The sequence below is a fragment of the Epinephelus moara genome, chromosome 18, assembly GCF_006386435.1.
Source record: "Epinephelus moara isolate mb chromosome 18, YSFRI_EMoa_1.0, whole genome shotgun sequence".
Classification (NCBI taxonomy): domain Eukaryota; kingdom Metazoa; phylum Chordata; class Actinopteri; order Perciformes; family Serranidae; genus Epinephelus; species Epinephelus moara.
The window spans coordinates 28,415,745-28,432,174 of NC_065523.1; the positions used below are offsets into that span (position 1 = coordinate 28,415,745).

Below are 16,430 nucleotides of genomic sequence, written 5' to 3' on the forward strand. Positions count from 1 at the left end.
AAACACAGATAACATCCTGTCTGATGTTCATACATTCAGACTGGAAATCTCTTCATTAAATGGTAAAAATAGTATTATAAACTCGTTAAGAAAGTTTTCTGAAAACTTAAAAACATCTCAAACACTGAAAATTAATGTTCAAACATTTCTGACCAAATACAAGTCATTTCATCACCACCTGACTCTGCAGTTCCCCGTTTTAGGGACTTTCAGCTCTTTGTTTTACTGTTGGCCCCAACTTAACTGTTTTGGTTCACTCTCACCGCTCTCATGGTTTTGTCTTCAGCCGCAGCAGGCAAAAAAAAAATCTAGAAATTCTCTCTACACAACCTGCTCAGTATTTAACAGCAAACACACACATTTAGCAACTAGCTGGTGAACATAGTGGAGCTGTTTAAGAGCCAGGAATTTCCCTTAAGAGTTTGTAGAGAATAAAAACAGCTGAAAGACAGTGAATATCAGACTTATGTTGAAAACACAAAGCCATGACACGTCTAGCTGCGGCGGCCACTCCGAACTCAGCTGAAGCCAAACTAAAAGTTGAGGGTTGTTTAACTTTTGGTGGCAAGTTGCAGCTAAAGAATACCTGTAGCCAGATAGTAGTCCGGTGACTCCTGTGACACGTTGGCCTCTGTTGCAAAAAAAATTCTCCCCATCTGAAATGCATGAACTTTTCCCAGCTGTAGCATAATGTAATTATTGCAGAGAGCTGCATTCTTTAGCCTCTTGGTGTGTTTTCGGCATTACTTTCTCCATGTGGACACAAACACGACTGCGTATGAATTATACTGTTGCTCATAACTGCTGGATGTGCGCGTTCGCCATATCAATTTTAAAGATGATGATATGTCAGTGCTGTGTTCACATTTTTTTTCTGCTGCCCCCTAGTGGCTAATAAAATTATTGGATTACTGTTACTTGATTAAAAATGAGCATTTCGGCCCTTGTCTTCTGTCATGCGACGGGACATGACAGGATGAGACGACAGGATGCAATGTAACTAGGAATGGACACCTAGTAATGATTCAACAAACTGCAGACGTAACACACTTTCCACAACAATGACTTAGGCTTAAGTGAGCTGAACTCACATGCTGCTCATACTGACCCAACAACAACACTGCCTCTTCTGTCTCCTGCTTTCTTTGCATCTAATCTGTGTTTGTGTAATTATGAGGGCATTAGTCTATCTATATCCCCATGGCTTTATCCTAATGCAATGTTCTTGTTCTGCTGGTGATATATGTAGTCTATAGTTATGATATGAGAAGTCTAAAATTGGAAGAGGTATTCAGATGCTTAACTTGAGTGAAAAGTTCCAATTCAACAGTGTCAAAGCCTTTGTACTTAAAAGGTCCAGTGTGTAGGATTTGGGGGGTTGCATTGGCAGAAATGGCAAAAAAATATTCATAACTATGTTTTAGTAAATCATTGTGTTTGTTATCTTATGAGAATGAGTCGTTTAAATCCACTTCCTCCATGGAGTCCACCACGTTAATCTTTAGTAGCCTAGAACAGCCAAACCGAATATTGACTCTAGATAGGGCTATTTGTGTTTTTGCATCAGACACCGAAGTTCCCCTACACGCTTGGCACACAGGAGAAGTTTCAGCTGGTTGCAATCTACAACCTCACCACTAGGTGGCACAAAATTCTGCAGATTAGACCTTTAAAGTATCAAAGGTAAAAGTGTTGTTGCTGCAGATGGCCTCTTATTCAAACAATTATATTTCATACTATATAATTGTGGGCAGCACAGTGGTGCAGTGGTTGGCATTGTTGCTTCACAGCAAGAGGATTCCTGGTTCGAACCCAGGATAGGGGGTTCAATATTGGGGGTGAGGGTGACTCTAAATTGTCTGTAGGTGTGAATGTGANCCCCCCCCCCCCCCCCCCCCGCGACCCCCAGTGACAGAAAAAGAGTGAATGAACTATATAAAATTGTGATTACCAACGTTGCAGCACTTAGATGAACACTATTTTACTGTAAACATTCTAATTGTTTTAAGCAATGGTTCCTAACCTCAGGGTCAGGCCCCTCCAAAGGCCTGAGATGAGGGAAAAACAATACACTATATTTTATAAACTTATCACTTTTTCCCCCCAGTTCTAGAAAAGTTGTTTTGGGGGGAAATATAAATGCATTGAGGAATAGTGTGTCAACACAAAATAAGATTTAGTTTATTAACAGTAGGTTTGCTTCAGGAAAAGCAGGGGTGAAAGTGACCTTTTAAAACTTGTTTTAATTCACTTGTTGAGTAGATGAATGTGTTCACGTGTCCACAAACATGTGCACACACAAACACTAAGTAGTACTCTGTCATGAGCTCATCAGTGTCCCCTACCTCTCATTCAGAAAGCCGGTACGTTGCCCCTGAACATGCATGTTCTCTCATGCACATCTTATTTCCAGCTTGCTGGGGCAGCAGACCCCTCCGCAGTTGCTGCCCTCTCCCACCCCCCCCCAGCCCTCCCAATTCTTTACCACAGGACCATCCCTGCCCACCTATTTGTGACGTTCTCAGCCAATGAGGGGGAGTACATGGCCAGCAAGCACCAATGAGGCATCTTTTTCATCTGTATAAAACTTTTCAGGACAGTTTGCCGGGTTGCACTTTCTGTCAGTCCAGGGCTCCGAGAGGAGAGCGACAGCCCAGAGCGAGAGCTAGAGAGAGTGTGTGAGGGGGTAGAGAGAGAGCCAGTGTGAACGCAGGGGGTTGCCAGTTTTTAATCCCAATCCCACACTTCAAGAAAGTGGTGGGTGAACATTTGAGCTTCACTTGTTGTAACTTTGAGTATCAGGCCAGCTGGGCTGCTCAGACTTGATGTGAATGTTTCTGTGCTTTCTATCCCTTCTGCTACTGAAGCCTCTCCGTTTCAGCAAGGATGGAGTGCGCACACATGAAAGAGGGCCCGGACGTCCTGTCCTACTTTGGCGTCACTGAAGAAACCGGCCTCTCGCCTGAGCAGGTCAAGAAGAACCTGGACAAGTATGGCTTCAACGGTGAGGGAGAGAAAAAGATGGATGGATGGATGGATGGATGGATGGATGGATGGATGGAATGGATGGATGGATGGATGGATGGATGGATGGATGGATGGATGGATGGATGGATGGATGGAGGAGACAGTTGGATGGAGCATTGGAGAGTGTGCAGACAGAGTAATGATGAATGAAATGATTGGAGAATCTCTGTATGCATCATTGCATTGGATTTAGCTTGGAGGAGAGCTGATGGCATAGAGGCAGAGACACTATCTGAGGGGTTTAGCAAGGGGAGAAGAAAGAGCAGGAGGAGAAGTAGATGACTGATAGATGAACCGGCGCAGTGTGTGATGTTTTTGATGATGGTCTAATTACGGGAAACAAAAGGAGGGGGGTGATGTTTGTGGAGCAGGTGCATCAGAGTTTCAGGTTTCTGACAACCGCTTCTGGCTTTAGTTTTGATTGAAGATTATTTATTAGAAAATTCAAATATAACTTTGGAAACAACTCAAGGTCAAATTAGTTACTAACTGCTTCTCTCAGCGGATGGAGTTGAGCAAACTCTATAGGTTGAGGAAGGCCGTGAAATGCAGCTGAAAGCTCCCGAAAAGGCTTGAGATCAAATTATTATTATTGTCAAATCATTAACAAGAGCTCTGCTGCATTCAAGTGCTCCTCAAACAAATTATTAATGTTATTAATTAAACCTGTGTAATTACGTCTGCTATTTCTAAAGGCCTATCTGTGACAAACAAGACTTAACAATTTTTACACGATAATGTCTTTGTGAGCATGCATGCTGGAGAAAGCTTTGAACCATCTTATGGTTGCTTTGAATCACGCTCAACAGGTTGCAGTGACTCTGTGTTTGGAGCATCTCATCTAACAGATGGATGTTACAGCAAACTGCATTAACAGAGTAAATAAGGTCATTGTAAAGGTCAGTTAGTAAAGTCGCCACATTTCTGTCGTAAACTGAGGGACAAAGCAGCTGCTACTTAACATTAATCACACAGATTCCAACAAATAGTTAATATAAATTATAGTTTCTGTTAGTGCAGATCTTCTTGCAGGCAACATAGGCCGAGTTCCCAACAAATCCCCCCTCTGCCCTAAAAAAACCTCCACAAACATGAGGGAAAAATGATCCAAAGCTCTAATGCTAACGGTCAGTCTGTAGCAGGGGTACAGCCTCTAGTCCTGGCAATGTGTTTATCGGTCAGTGATCATCACAGTCAGTATGCTTGAGCATCGATGGCTATAGTGGTGTGTTTGTGGAGATCCTTAGAGTAAGAGAAAACAAAAAGGCCGCAGTACAAAACAAAGCAAAATAAACATGACAAATTTTGCAATAAATAGGGCACCACAGGAAGCTTGCCCAAGATGCTGATTGCACTAGGTTCACCACTGTTTTTTTTGGTCAAGTGATATTCGGTTTTGATTCATAAATATGCCAAAAGTTTTTGCCTCATCAACATTTGACGCTGCAAACTTAAAAAAAAAATGCAGTAAATTTGGTGTGTATACTTTATCAATAATCTTTGTGTCTCTGCCTCTTCACCCACAGAGCTGCCAGCAGAGGAGGGTGAGTCCACTTTAAACACCTGCTTCGTAATTATTACTGTTTGAATCACATGATCAGAGTGCATCTTTTAACTTTGTGCGACCGGGACCGGACGCACCTGTCTCCCCTCGCTTCCTGTGATGACAAGTCACACAGTCATTTGTCTAACACCTGTCGTTGGCTCCTTGTTCTGTCTCACCAGTGTGCCACAGGTTTGGAGACAGTTAGAGTGACGCAAACTACTAACGTGTTCACACTGCACACAATCAAGAAATCAAATGACAAAGCCATTCAGTATCTGTGGCCTGCTGATGTTGTATATGGCTTTTTTCATGCCTGTCTGCACTGATGGTTTTACAGCTAGCAAATCAGGCAATATGGCAGGAGTTTAAGATCATGCAGATCATTTAAGGGGCAGATTTTTTTTAATGCTTCATATGAGGTTGCTGAAGCAAAATAGATCATCACTTACCACATATTCATCATTGGCTTCATCACAATCACTGCTCCTCCTACTAAACCCTTATTGGTAAAGTGATGTTGCATGCAAAAGCACATAAATTGAGATTATATTGATGTTCCATAACATTTAAACCACTTACCATGCAAATATAGACATATATTAACATTTACAGCGTGGACACTTCACTTCTGTTTGTGATCTGGTGTATTTTTCTAACAGGAAAGACTATCTGGGAGCTGGTGGTGGAACAGTTTGAAGACCTGTTGGTCAGAATCTTACTGCTGGCCGCCTGCATCTCTTTTGTGAGTTTGCTCACGTTTCCCTTCACATAATACAGAGCATTTGTATTCACATGGTTTAGTACATACATGCAGGGAAGCCTGAAAGGTTTTAGAATATGGCCATCTTGATCTTTCTTTGCAAAGACAGAGATGTTTGTTCCAGTTTGGATTAAGGTGTTGCATATTAGATCACATATGTAGTTCCTTTCCTACTTTACATTTATTTTTATTGACATTTGGTCCCTAAAGAGTCCCAGTAACTGAGTCCAAACATCAGATGTGAATGTAAGTTTTTGTAAAAGAGGCAAAAAGCCAATACGAGATGAAAGACAAGAATATATTTTCTCAAAACTCTCAAGTTAAAGTCGAAACCTGTTGCTGAACAGTATAAAATAGCTGTGTTTGTGTCATAAAATTACTAATTTTTGTGTCTTATCTCAGTATTTTCCCCTTAAAAACTGTTTCCTAATTTTCCCCTCTGCCACAAAATGTTATTCAGTTATTAAATGATTAGATTAGATCAGGAGTTTCAAACATATGGGCAACAACCGGCCCGCCAAAGGGTCCAATTAGCCCTCTAGATGACTTTGCACACCTAATGTAGATGCATATATGAAGGCTAAGAGGTTACAGGAGAAATTTAAACAGTGAGTAGATACTCCATGTAAAATGCTGCCTCAGAGGCATTTCCATTCTGACCAGAATACAGCTCTCTGAAATAACAATTAATATGTTCTATGGTCATATTCAAAGATATTGAACATTGTGCAAAATACTGTCAACCAACAGCTTCAGCACGAAAGAATCTGTACCAGACAAAACTTCAGATTATAAATGGTTGTAAAGGCAGGGGAAGACTTAACCTGCTTCTCCAATAGTTTCCACTTTAGTGGAAAATTATGAAAAAGTCACATGTAATGAAAGTGAGTAGTAGACTGACTCAATGTGGAAAAACTAAGACATATTGTTGAATTTGCACATAATTTTTCTTTCTTTTTTCTTTGGTAAATGGATGAACAATTTCAGAATGAAAGAGACTGAAGGGGTTGATATTTACAGGTTATTATGCAGTGGTTTCACTGGTGCGGCCCACTTAAGATCAAATTGGGCTGTATGTGGCCCCTGAACTAAAATGAGTTTGACACCCCTGGATAAGATCATTATATAGAGGGTTACTATTAGACAGTGAGAACGGCCATTTCAGCAAATTTACACCCATCATAACTCTACATTTAGCATGTTGACGTTGACCAATTAGAAAGTGGTATCAGTCATTAAAGTACTTTCATGACCTTGCTCCTACCCGTCCATAACAAGCTCCACCAATCAAATGGTTATGTTCAGGTTAAGGTTAAGTCTGAATTTAGCTGAGGAGATGCTTCAGAGGCGACAAAGTCAGGTAGCTGCTCAAAGTTGTTGCACACAAGGTCATTTCTTGCATCTAAACGTGGCGTGATGATGATGAAGCGCCTCTAAACCTCAAGGGAAACTACTTTTTAAAATAAAAGTAATAAAAGGGAACAAGAATGGCAACAACAAGAGCCTGACAGTGACGTGAGAAGCGCAAACTGAGCTGCATCTTTTCTGACCCCCTCGTCTGTTTTCATTGTGATTACACACACGCTCACACACTCGGGCTGACAAACACAGCGCGTACATCCCTGAGTTATTAAATTACATTTGGACCCGTGTCCTCACTCTCATTTACACAAGGAATCCCTTTCTCTCCCTCCTCCCCTCCCCTGCTGCTCTCTCCGAAACAGTTTTGTGGAGGAGAGTAGGCTGGACACATTGTCTTAATCCTCGATCTCTGCCCTCTGGCCTCCCTGCACAGCTGTCACTATGGCCTTAGAAGGCCTGACGGCTGTGTGTGTGTGTGTGTGTGTGTGTGTGTGCGGAATAGAGAGAGCAAGATAAAGACAAAGAGTGTGTGTGTGTGTGTGTGTGTGTGTGTGTGTACATATGCATGGCAGGAGCTTTATTTTAAGAAAGTCTCAAGCCAGGACGAGAAACTGTATCCTTGCACAAAGGTCAGGGATGGAAGGAACGAGGGATGGCTTGCAGCAGCAGGAGAGAGTGAGAGACACGGAGGAGGGCGAGGAGGGGGAGACGGGATTGGGTTGCACAATGGCATTGTTTGTTACAATGGCAAACGAGAGCAATAGATTCAGAGTCGTATATGGTTTCTAAAAGAGAGAACACTAAATACTGCAAATACACGGCCATCCTATTCATACACACAGGAATGTCGTGCCGCCACAGTGTGCTGACAGCCTCTGACTCTCATCCTGGAGATCGATTGAAGAGAGAGGCAGGGTGAAGACAGACTGGAGAGCGTGAGCAATAGTCACTATTTTTGGAAAAGGGTGAGAAAAGATGTGAGATGAAAAACATGGCAGATAATGATAATGAAGAGGAGCAAAAAGCTACATGCTACACGAGAAGGATGAGGCTCCTCTCGTCTCTCTCTGGTTAGCTCCGTGCTCCGCTGGCCTGCAACTAATCTGTGTCAATGTCAACACGAAGGCTTTCCGAAACAGACTCCTGCTCACAGGGGCCCAACACGTGTGAGACTATAGGTTTGGAAAAGAGTCACATGTAGAGGAAAGATTTCACACATAGGATGACATAAGAGACGACAATGACAAATGTCATTTGATCTGGATAACGCTCATAAATAGCCGCTCGCCCCGGCTTTATGTTTATGTTTAATGCTGAGCAGCAGTAAAAAATAATGCTGTCACCCTGAGAAACAGGTGCACCACACACTTTAAGACACTCGAGCCAAGCAGCATTACAGGCTTAACAACCACAGTAATGGCCGACAAATTAAAGTGATAAGCAAAATATTAAAAGGAAAAAACAACATAAAGAGTTTTAGTAAGAAGTTGTGCCACCAGAAAAGCTTTAATGCACCTCTGATTCTATAACGCACCGGAACAACACACTCACTCTTTGGTTATGGACTTTCCACGTCAAGATACAACGTGTAAGGTACCCTGGGTACGTTAGTTGTTGTTCTGCCTGTTACATGCATTGTCTGTTTTAGAAAAGCAGTTTCATTCTCACAGTCTCTTTCAAAGTAAAAGCACTACGTCAGTACAACACCGCCAATTAACTTTTTTTTTTCCCTTTCAACAACATATGCACATGGTTATATTTTACCAACAAACGCACGTGGTTTGGTTTAGGAAAAGAAAACAGGGTTTGGCTTTGCAATCTTAAAGGAAGTGAACACCAGCCTCCTGGGTGAAAGTCAGTGGTTGCACCCATCCACCACCACTCCCACCCACCCTACTCAGACTTCTGCACCCTTAACTTTCGTTGTTGTCCTGCTGCGTTTCCTCCTGACGTCGCCAGGCGCTGTTAAATAATGGCGACGAGCAATGTACCATGCCGACGTGACAGGACAGCTTTTTTTGTTGGTGTCTGACGCTGGCTGTCACTGACCAAGTGCCGGATTTCAACAACTTCAGAGTGAGGCCGAGTTGACTGGAACTATAGTGGAGGGATTAAACTATTCCTTTCAATAAATACACCCTTATTTGGTGTTTTGAGGATGGTGGTGGAGAGTTTAACAAGCCAGGCAAAGGTCTCACTAAAAAACAACAACAACAACAACAACAACAAAAAAACCTGAGTCAACTGGGCCTGCTTAGCATTTTTCTAAAGTCACAGAGCATGACTGGATGTTAAGTACTTAATTACTGCTTAATTACTTAATATTTCTTTAATTTGTCACTGGACTGTACTGTTGTAACTCAAAATGGAGTCAGTATCATTCACTAATAACACTCACCAGTCACAAACGCCTATTTTCTTTTCTTTTTTTTTAATAATTGATGTCAGAAAATAGTGAAGCTGACCATCAATTGATTTGATTTACACTGATTTTTTTTTTTTTTTTTAAAGGCATTAAATTAATGGTTTCAGACCACAGACGGTTTGGCATTTTTGCTTAATAAATGACTTTTATGAATGACAGTTCGATCAAAATTGCATTTGTATTTTCTTTTGATCGACCAATGGTTTCATCGCTACAACATACAGCTTAAAGAAGGGTTAACATGCAGGTTTATATGATGTCAGTATGTGTAACAAACAAAAGTTGTGATTATTGATTTGTGTAAGTACTTAATTAACTAGAAGGGCACTTGGAGAGTACAGGCCTCTGCCTAGACTAAATGTCCTGATTTGCAAAACGAAAGTGAAAAATAATGATTATCTCGCTCGTGCTTTGAATTTGTGTTCCTTTGCCCACCAAGTTTTATGAAAATTGGGCCAACAGTTTCTGCTGTTACCCTACTGACAAATCAAACCGAAAAACAACCTTTCTTGAAAAAGTAAAAAGGCTCATCATTTTCTACTGTGTGCCTCAAACGTCTGTTTCCGTTTTATATGATTGTAAATAGAATATCTTTGGATTTTGTACAAAACAAGCACTTTAAAGACATCATCTTACACTGGGAATGTGTGAATATCTGGGAATATTTCACTATTTTTTGACATTCTAAAGATTAAAATCAGAATTGATTTATCATGAATATAATTGTTGGAAGTGTTGTCCCCGAATGTTCATAGATTCTTTTTTATTTTGTTTTAACATGAGAATTAAGAAGGAGAAAATAATTTAAGGGGATAAAATCTGAGATTTGAAAGTGAACACTGCCATGTTCACGGTGGCTCTCTGTCATTACACTTCACGGAAATCATAAATATTAAGTGCCGGTAAATTATATTTTCATTTAAATTTACACTCTATGTACTTTCTCTCGCCACCACAGGTGCTGGCTTGGTTTGAGGAAGGTGAGGAGACTGTCACTGCTTTCGTTGAGCCCTTCGTCATCCTCCTCATCCTCATTGCAAATGCTGTTGTTGGAGTGTGGCAGGTCAGTGAACACACGCACACACACACACACACAGAGGAACAATCACAAGGACACATACCTGCCCCTGAATGCTGTCTTTTACACACACCTAAATAGACTCTTATACTTAGTAACAGTCACACACAATAAATCACACACGACGGACGGCCTGTTCAGCTTGCAGCCCGTGTCCTTTACAGCAAGCACACGAGAGCTCAAGAGTTCGAGGGAGTCCAGAATGAGAGGTCTGACGTCAGCCGGAGGTGAAAAGGCGAAAGGTTAAGCCAGTGGGGGCGAGTGGAGGGGCGAAGGGGGGGTGATGGAGGACTGGGACCCTTGAAGGCTCAAACTGCCGTCTGCTTTGTTACAATCCACACTGTGCAATCCACAGTAAAAATACAGAGGGACGATCGGGTTACCACAGGCCTGGGGTGTGTGTGTATGTGTTTGTATGTGTCCGTGGTGGTGGTCGGGGGGGTTCATATCAACCCTGCGGCAGTCATTTGGAAACTATGCACAAGGATTCACACATGGGGGGTATGGGGGAGAATAGAGGGAGGGAGGGCGGCTGGCATAAGTTGGGCTTTACACTTTGAGGCGGTCGAGGGCAGCCTTGGAAGAAACCACAGACTGAACATCGGCCTGTTTCACTTCATCAACCTGTTGCTCAGCAGACCGACACCATATACTGCAAACACACACACTGCAAAAGTCACCACCCATGTACTTCCTTTCGATGTGAGTGGAGCAAATTTGCATCGTGTGCAGGTCAATTTTGTTGCAGCCTCAGCCCATAGCAAAAAGTATGTGTGGTTGGACCTGCTTGACTGTCATTAGCTGTCTGGAGGAGACATTAATTGTTGCCTTGTCTACTCAGCTCATATTGTCTGACACTGGCCATGAAAAATACTAACTGCCCCACATGAGAAATGCTGCCTGGCTGGATGGAAGTTAGGAGACAGGCAAGGAACACAAGAAAATAGAAAATGTACCAATGACATCATATTTCGTTGTATTTATTAGCAAGCTGGCTAAGCTGGTTTTGTGTCACATCCGGCACTGCTCATATTCATCACCTCAGCCTGCATTCGCTTATGTGTGACTGTGCCCTCATTCACAGACCACAGTGCTTTTTACACTACATGTCACATTCACACACACCAATGGATCAGCCATCAGAAGCAATTTGGGGTTAAGTATCTTGCCCAAGGATGCTTTGGCATGCGGACTGGAGGAGCGAACTGCTTATCTTTCAATTGGTGGTCAACCTGCTCTACCTCTGAGCCACAGCCTTCCCAACTAGAATGCAACTCATTGACACAACTATGCTTCTGGTAAAGTAAGTGGTGGCAGTATGTAACCCCCCAAAAACAATGGTTGCAATTGGCCATCAAACAGAAAGACGATTAATGAAAACTGTACTGTAATGAAATGCACAGTTGGAGCAGGAAGAGTCATGACACTTCCACCATACATTGGTGCATAAAAATCCACTATGCAGGAAAGGAAGTGTTTGATGCTTAGAATTTCTTGGGGTAGGACCCTCAGACCTTCCCTGCCTAATGTGTCCCTCCAAATGTTGACAAAAATAAACTACACCTTTGCAACCACTATATAGGTGGTCACTGAAGATTTCTTAGATGTCAAACAGTTATAACTTTAACTACTCACATCCCGCCCCTCAGGTGATGTATTAATGTCTTTGTGCTCTTTTCAGATGTATGTACAGACTGACTTCACATTCTCAACAACTTGAATTGCTGATTATGTTAATGTATTTATGGGTTGATCGGATGGTTAACCACACATGCCATTATATAGACTTTTCTGTGGCAGTGCTGATTTCCCAGATTTCAGTTGACTGGGAGAGGCCTGACAACCACTTTCAGATACACAGTATAAAAAATATTTAATTGGAGATAAAATCTCAAGAGCTTGTTAAATGCCTTTTCGATATTAAATGAATATGTATAAAGGGTTTTTTTATGAAAACAATATGAAGCCTGCGGGCGTGCATGTTAATGTTAGGAAAGCAAAAACTCCTGCATGAACAGCATTAACATCTGCTGTGATGCAGGTAGTGGAAAGGTGTTCTTTAATATTTCCTACACTTGGATTTTATAGTACTCAAATTCACCCTCAACCCAAAAAACAAAACACAGCAAAGACATTGCCCAAAAAAAAAAAAGCCTAGAGACCAGAGTGTCTGGCTGACAGCACTGTGCTAAAATGAGGTGTGCATTAGGTCGACGATGGCTCAGAACGCCCACTCTTAAGCCCTGAAGAAAGGACGTAGTCACACCCCCATTGGCCCAGAGGAGAAATGCACCAAGCTGCTCTCAGTTCCTAATCAGGAGCCAGTCTCCACACCCTGTGCAACAGGTGATCTGAATAACCCTCTAATTAACTCCAGGGAGTTGTGACATTCAGCTGAAACAAATTGGAAAAATGGAAATGACAGCAAGTACCAAAAAAGTAGGGACAGCTGCAAATATATGGTTGAAATAAACATTTTAAAGCCCTGAAAACCTATTTTCTTTTTCTTATGAGCACTGGGGTCCTCCAGAATATAACATAAAACAGTTTAGTAATTTCATTCGAGACGTTTCTGTGTTTATTTTCTGTATTTATTTGCTTTTTTGCCAACAGTGTCAATGAAATCTGACCAAAACCTCACAGTCCTTTTGAAGCAGATTATCTGAGTTTCTCTTTGTTTAACTCCTAAAAATGAATTTTGTCTGTCTAACACTTTAATCCCCCCCCCCCCCCTGCAAGTTATTGCAGGAATATGTACAGGATTATATTAATATTCAATTCAGGGTTTTTTTGTCCACCATGAGAGGTAAAAAAAAAAGCAAAAAAAAAAAAAAAAGCAATGTAACACAGTTCCAGTACAGAGTATAGGACTGATGTGTTGCTAATTTCCAACTCCTGTCCCTAGTTGCGCTTTTACATGTTGACCTAAAATGTGATTAAAATATACAGTTTAAAACATCATACAACCACAATACACTATAACCATGGAAGGCACAATAAAATATATAAACCACAGTCCACACACTTCAATATACACACCACAGTATATGTACTGAAATACAAACATCATAACATATGCCATAATACATCTACTGCAATAGACATACCACTATACATATGCTAAAGTACACATACCACAATAAATTAAAACACTTACCCTAATACCCCTTAAAGTTTGAGCGCATTTAGCTAAGAGTGGGTACAGCTCTGGTTTGGAGTTTCACACTAAAGCACGAAGAGGTGTGTCTGGAGTTGGCATTATCAGGGATGTTATGGTACTAAAATGACTATATTTTATATTTCGTTCTGCTTGTGTTTTTGCAACAGGAGCGCAACGCAGAGAGTGCCATTGAAGCTCTGAAGGAGTACGAGCCTGAGATGGGCAAAGTTTACCGCGCAGACAGGAAGAGTGTGCAGAGAATCAAGGCCAGGGAGATTGTTCCTGGTGATGTGGTGGAGGTTTCCGGTAAGATCCCCAAAACTCAAGGGCTTTTTTTTCACAGCTTTACCTGCTCACATGTGAAACACACTGAAAACGCTCCAGGAACAGTCAGAATCATTGTAATTTGGTGTCTGCAGAGACCTTCAGGGTCAAAGAATATCTATACTTGGTGTCGGACGCTGCACAGGAAATCCTGTTATTTCAGTGCAATAATGTGACTCAGAGCAGTCGACAATTATCCTGACTGAAGCCACACAGGGTTAAAGGTCAAGGGCAATTTCCTGAAAGTAACCCCACAGGATAAGACTTGTTGTGTGCTCACTTCAGTGGTGTAATACAGGAGAGGAGAAAATATGTTCCAAATTCTTCATACTACACAATTTTAGCGAGCAAAGTCCAGTTCATGGACAGTTTTAAATTGCAACGGTAGCATATAAAAGTATGATTGTACATGCTATACTTTTTTCTTCTTATTATTTGACCCATATTTGACCAGGTAAGTCCCATTGAGATCAAGAATCTCTATCCAGGGGCGACCTGGCCAAGACATTACATGAATAAATCACTTAGTCAGGGGTTGTCACTTTACCCAATAACAGGTAAAGGGTCCCTCAAAGGAGTATACTGGATACTACATACTAAGAATATACTGTATTAATATTGAGGACACACTTTAACTATGTAGCACATACTAATAACTAAGCCAAAGCTCATCTCTGTGGCTTATCAAGGACTTCTCAACCTTGGATCCAGACAAGAAGTGTTTTATGAACTCACGATTGGCTCAGAATACATTATAATGTTACACTCTGAGCTTGAGATGATTTCAAACAGATGACTTTTGCTATTTGTTTGACTCCTGACTCCACATAAAGAACAAGTCAAGCGTCTCGGCTCATTCACTCATACACTTCAAAGAGTCACATGCACGTGTGTGTGTTTGTGTGTGTGTGTGTGTGTGTGTGTGTGTGTGTGTGTGTGTGTGTGTGTGTGTGTGTGAGCACGTCTCCCGGTGTCCTTGAGAATGAACACGGGCCCTTTTAAGGCAGTCGCAGAAAAAAAGGGGTGGAGGGGAGCTGAAGGAACTTGCTGCGGGAAGGAAAAAAACAAGCTTGAGTATAAATACACTTAATATCGACAGGCGGACTCGCTCCTCTGTCTCTCCCTCTCCCTGTTTGCTGTACACCTGTTCTTTTCATTTCATGATCTCCCCAAGGTCTCCCTCTCCCTCTGTCTCTGACTGTGGTATCAGTTTTCAACAACAACACGATCCATCCAGAGTGCTAAAACCAGTCAATCAACCCCACAACCCCTCCCTTCCCTCCCTCCATCCATCCTGCTGTAATGCTGCAGTCAGATTAATATGAAGCTGTATGTGCTATAATCCTGCAGAGACGGTAAAGGCTCATAAACAAAACCATCATGATTCACTTTTTTGTGTATTTCTCTGCGTGTGTTTAGTTGGTGACAAAGTGCCTGCTGACATCAGGATCATCTCCATCAAATCTACAACCCTGCGTGTGGACCAGTCCATTCTTACTGGTCAGTGTTCTCGGACAAACATGGCATCTTTTTTTATTTTGCTTCCTTACCTGACCACCCCAACCATACCTTGTGTCTCCTGTAGGTGAATCTGTCAGTGTGATTAAACATACCGATGCCGTCCCAGACCCCCGAGCCGTCAACCAGGACAAGAAGAACATGCTGTTCTCCGTGAGTCTCTTTTATCGCTCCACTCTTCATTTTCCACTCTTATGTAACATATAAAATGTGCACAAAGTTTGTGCACAGCGAAATCTTAAGCGAGCCTCAGTTTTTCATGCTTTCATGTTAATTTCACAACCCTGAGTTACATTTTGATTGAAGCATATTGAGTCCAATACGGCGTTTGACTCTTTTGAAGCCCTTTCTGGTCATTTTAGGGGGAGATATGAGCAAAAAGTTGCCTATACAACACCACTGCAGACCAGTAAATGGACTGCACTTGTATAGCACCTTTCTAGTCTTCTGACCACTCAAAGCACTTTTATGCTACTGAGTCACATTCACCCGTCCACACACATTCACACACTGTTGGCCGAGGCTACCGTACAGGGTGCCATCTATTACTCAATCATTCTCACATGGAACATCGGGAACAATTTGGGGTTCAGTATCTTGCCCACAGATACTTCAACATATGGACAGGAGAAGCCAGGGATCAAACCCCCGCTTTTCCAATTGGTGGACGACCCACTCCACCTCTGAGCCACAACCGCCCGGTGAGACATCAACCCAAAGAAATGGCCATCTCTTGAATATACAAACGTGTAGCCTACCACTGCCTGATCACACATCCATGTACATCATCATTTTTCTCACTTATGAAATGGGTAGAGCAGACATAAGTGTGGTTTGATGGTTGCCAGCCTCTTTTTCTTTCACGATTTCCCATCTGGTATGATGTAAAACTGTACACTTGGCTTTTTGGTCTATTCAGTCATATAACCAATCATACAGCACATCTTAGGCATGTTAGCGTGTTGATGTCACAAAGAAAATGTTCTTAAATTTCCGCTTTTCCGAGCAGTTGTCTGCACAGCTAGAAACTGACGAGGTGACAACTTTTTCCAAAATGATGACCTCCTGCCTAATAAAAGTACACCCATACATGTGTGTGTTGTGGAAAACAGTAACCAGCTAAAGAGTCTAAAGCTAAGCCAGCAGCTGTGTTAGGCTGTGAGGTACACGAATGTCTGGAACAAATGTCATAGCGATTCATCCAATATTTGTTTAGACATTTCACCACAA

The 16,430-nt window shown here is 41.9% G+C and overlaps 1 protein-coding gene across 3 annotated transcripts in view; it reads left to right on the forward strand.

Moving 5' to 3' along the window:
• Positions 1–2,594: 2,594 nt before the first annotated feature.
• atp2a1 (ATPase sarcoplasmic/endoplasmic reticulum Ca2+ transporting 1) overlaps positions 2,595–16,430 on the forward strand; it is a 31,192-nt gene continuing 17,356 nt past the window's right edge. Inside the window, exons 1-8 of one of the 3 annotated variants that reach the window (XM_050068701.1) lie at positions 2,595–2,757; positions 2,868–3,004; positions 4,554–4,571; positions 5,233–5,315; positions 10,079–10,183; positions 13,526–13,664; positions 15,102–15,182; positions 15,268–15,353. In XM_050068701.1, the coding sequence (XP_049924658.1) occupies positions 2,887–3,004; positions 4,554–4,571; positions 5,233–5,315; positions 10,079–10,183; positions 13,526–13,664; positions 15,102–15,182; positions 15,268–15,353 (630 nt within the window). In that variant the 5' untranslated portion in view covers positions 2,595–2,757; positions 2,868–2,886. The remainder of the gene's footprint in view (positions 2,758–2,867; positions 3,005–4,553; positions 4,572–5,232; positions 5,316–10,078; positions 10,184–13,525; positions 13,665–15,101; positions 15,183–15,267; positions 15,354–16,430) is intronic. The other 2 variants (XM_050068700.1, XM_050068698.1) reach the window with 2 other exon arrangements.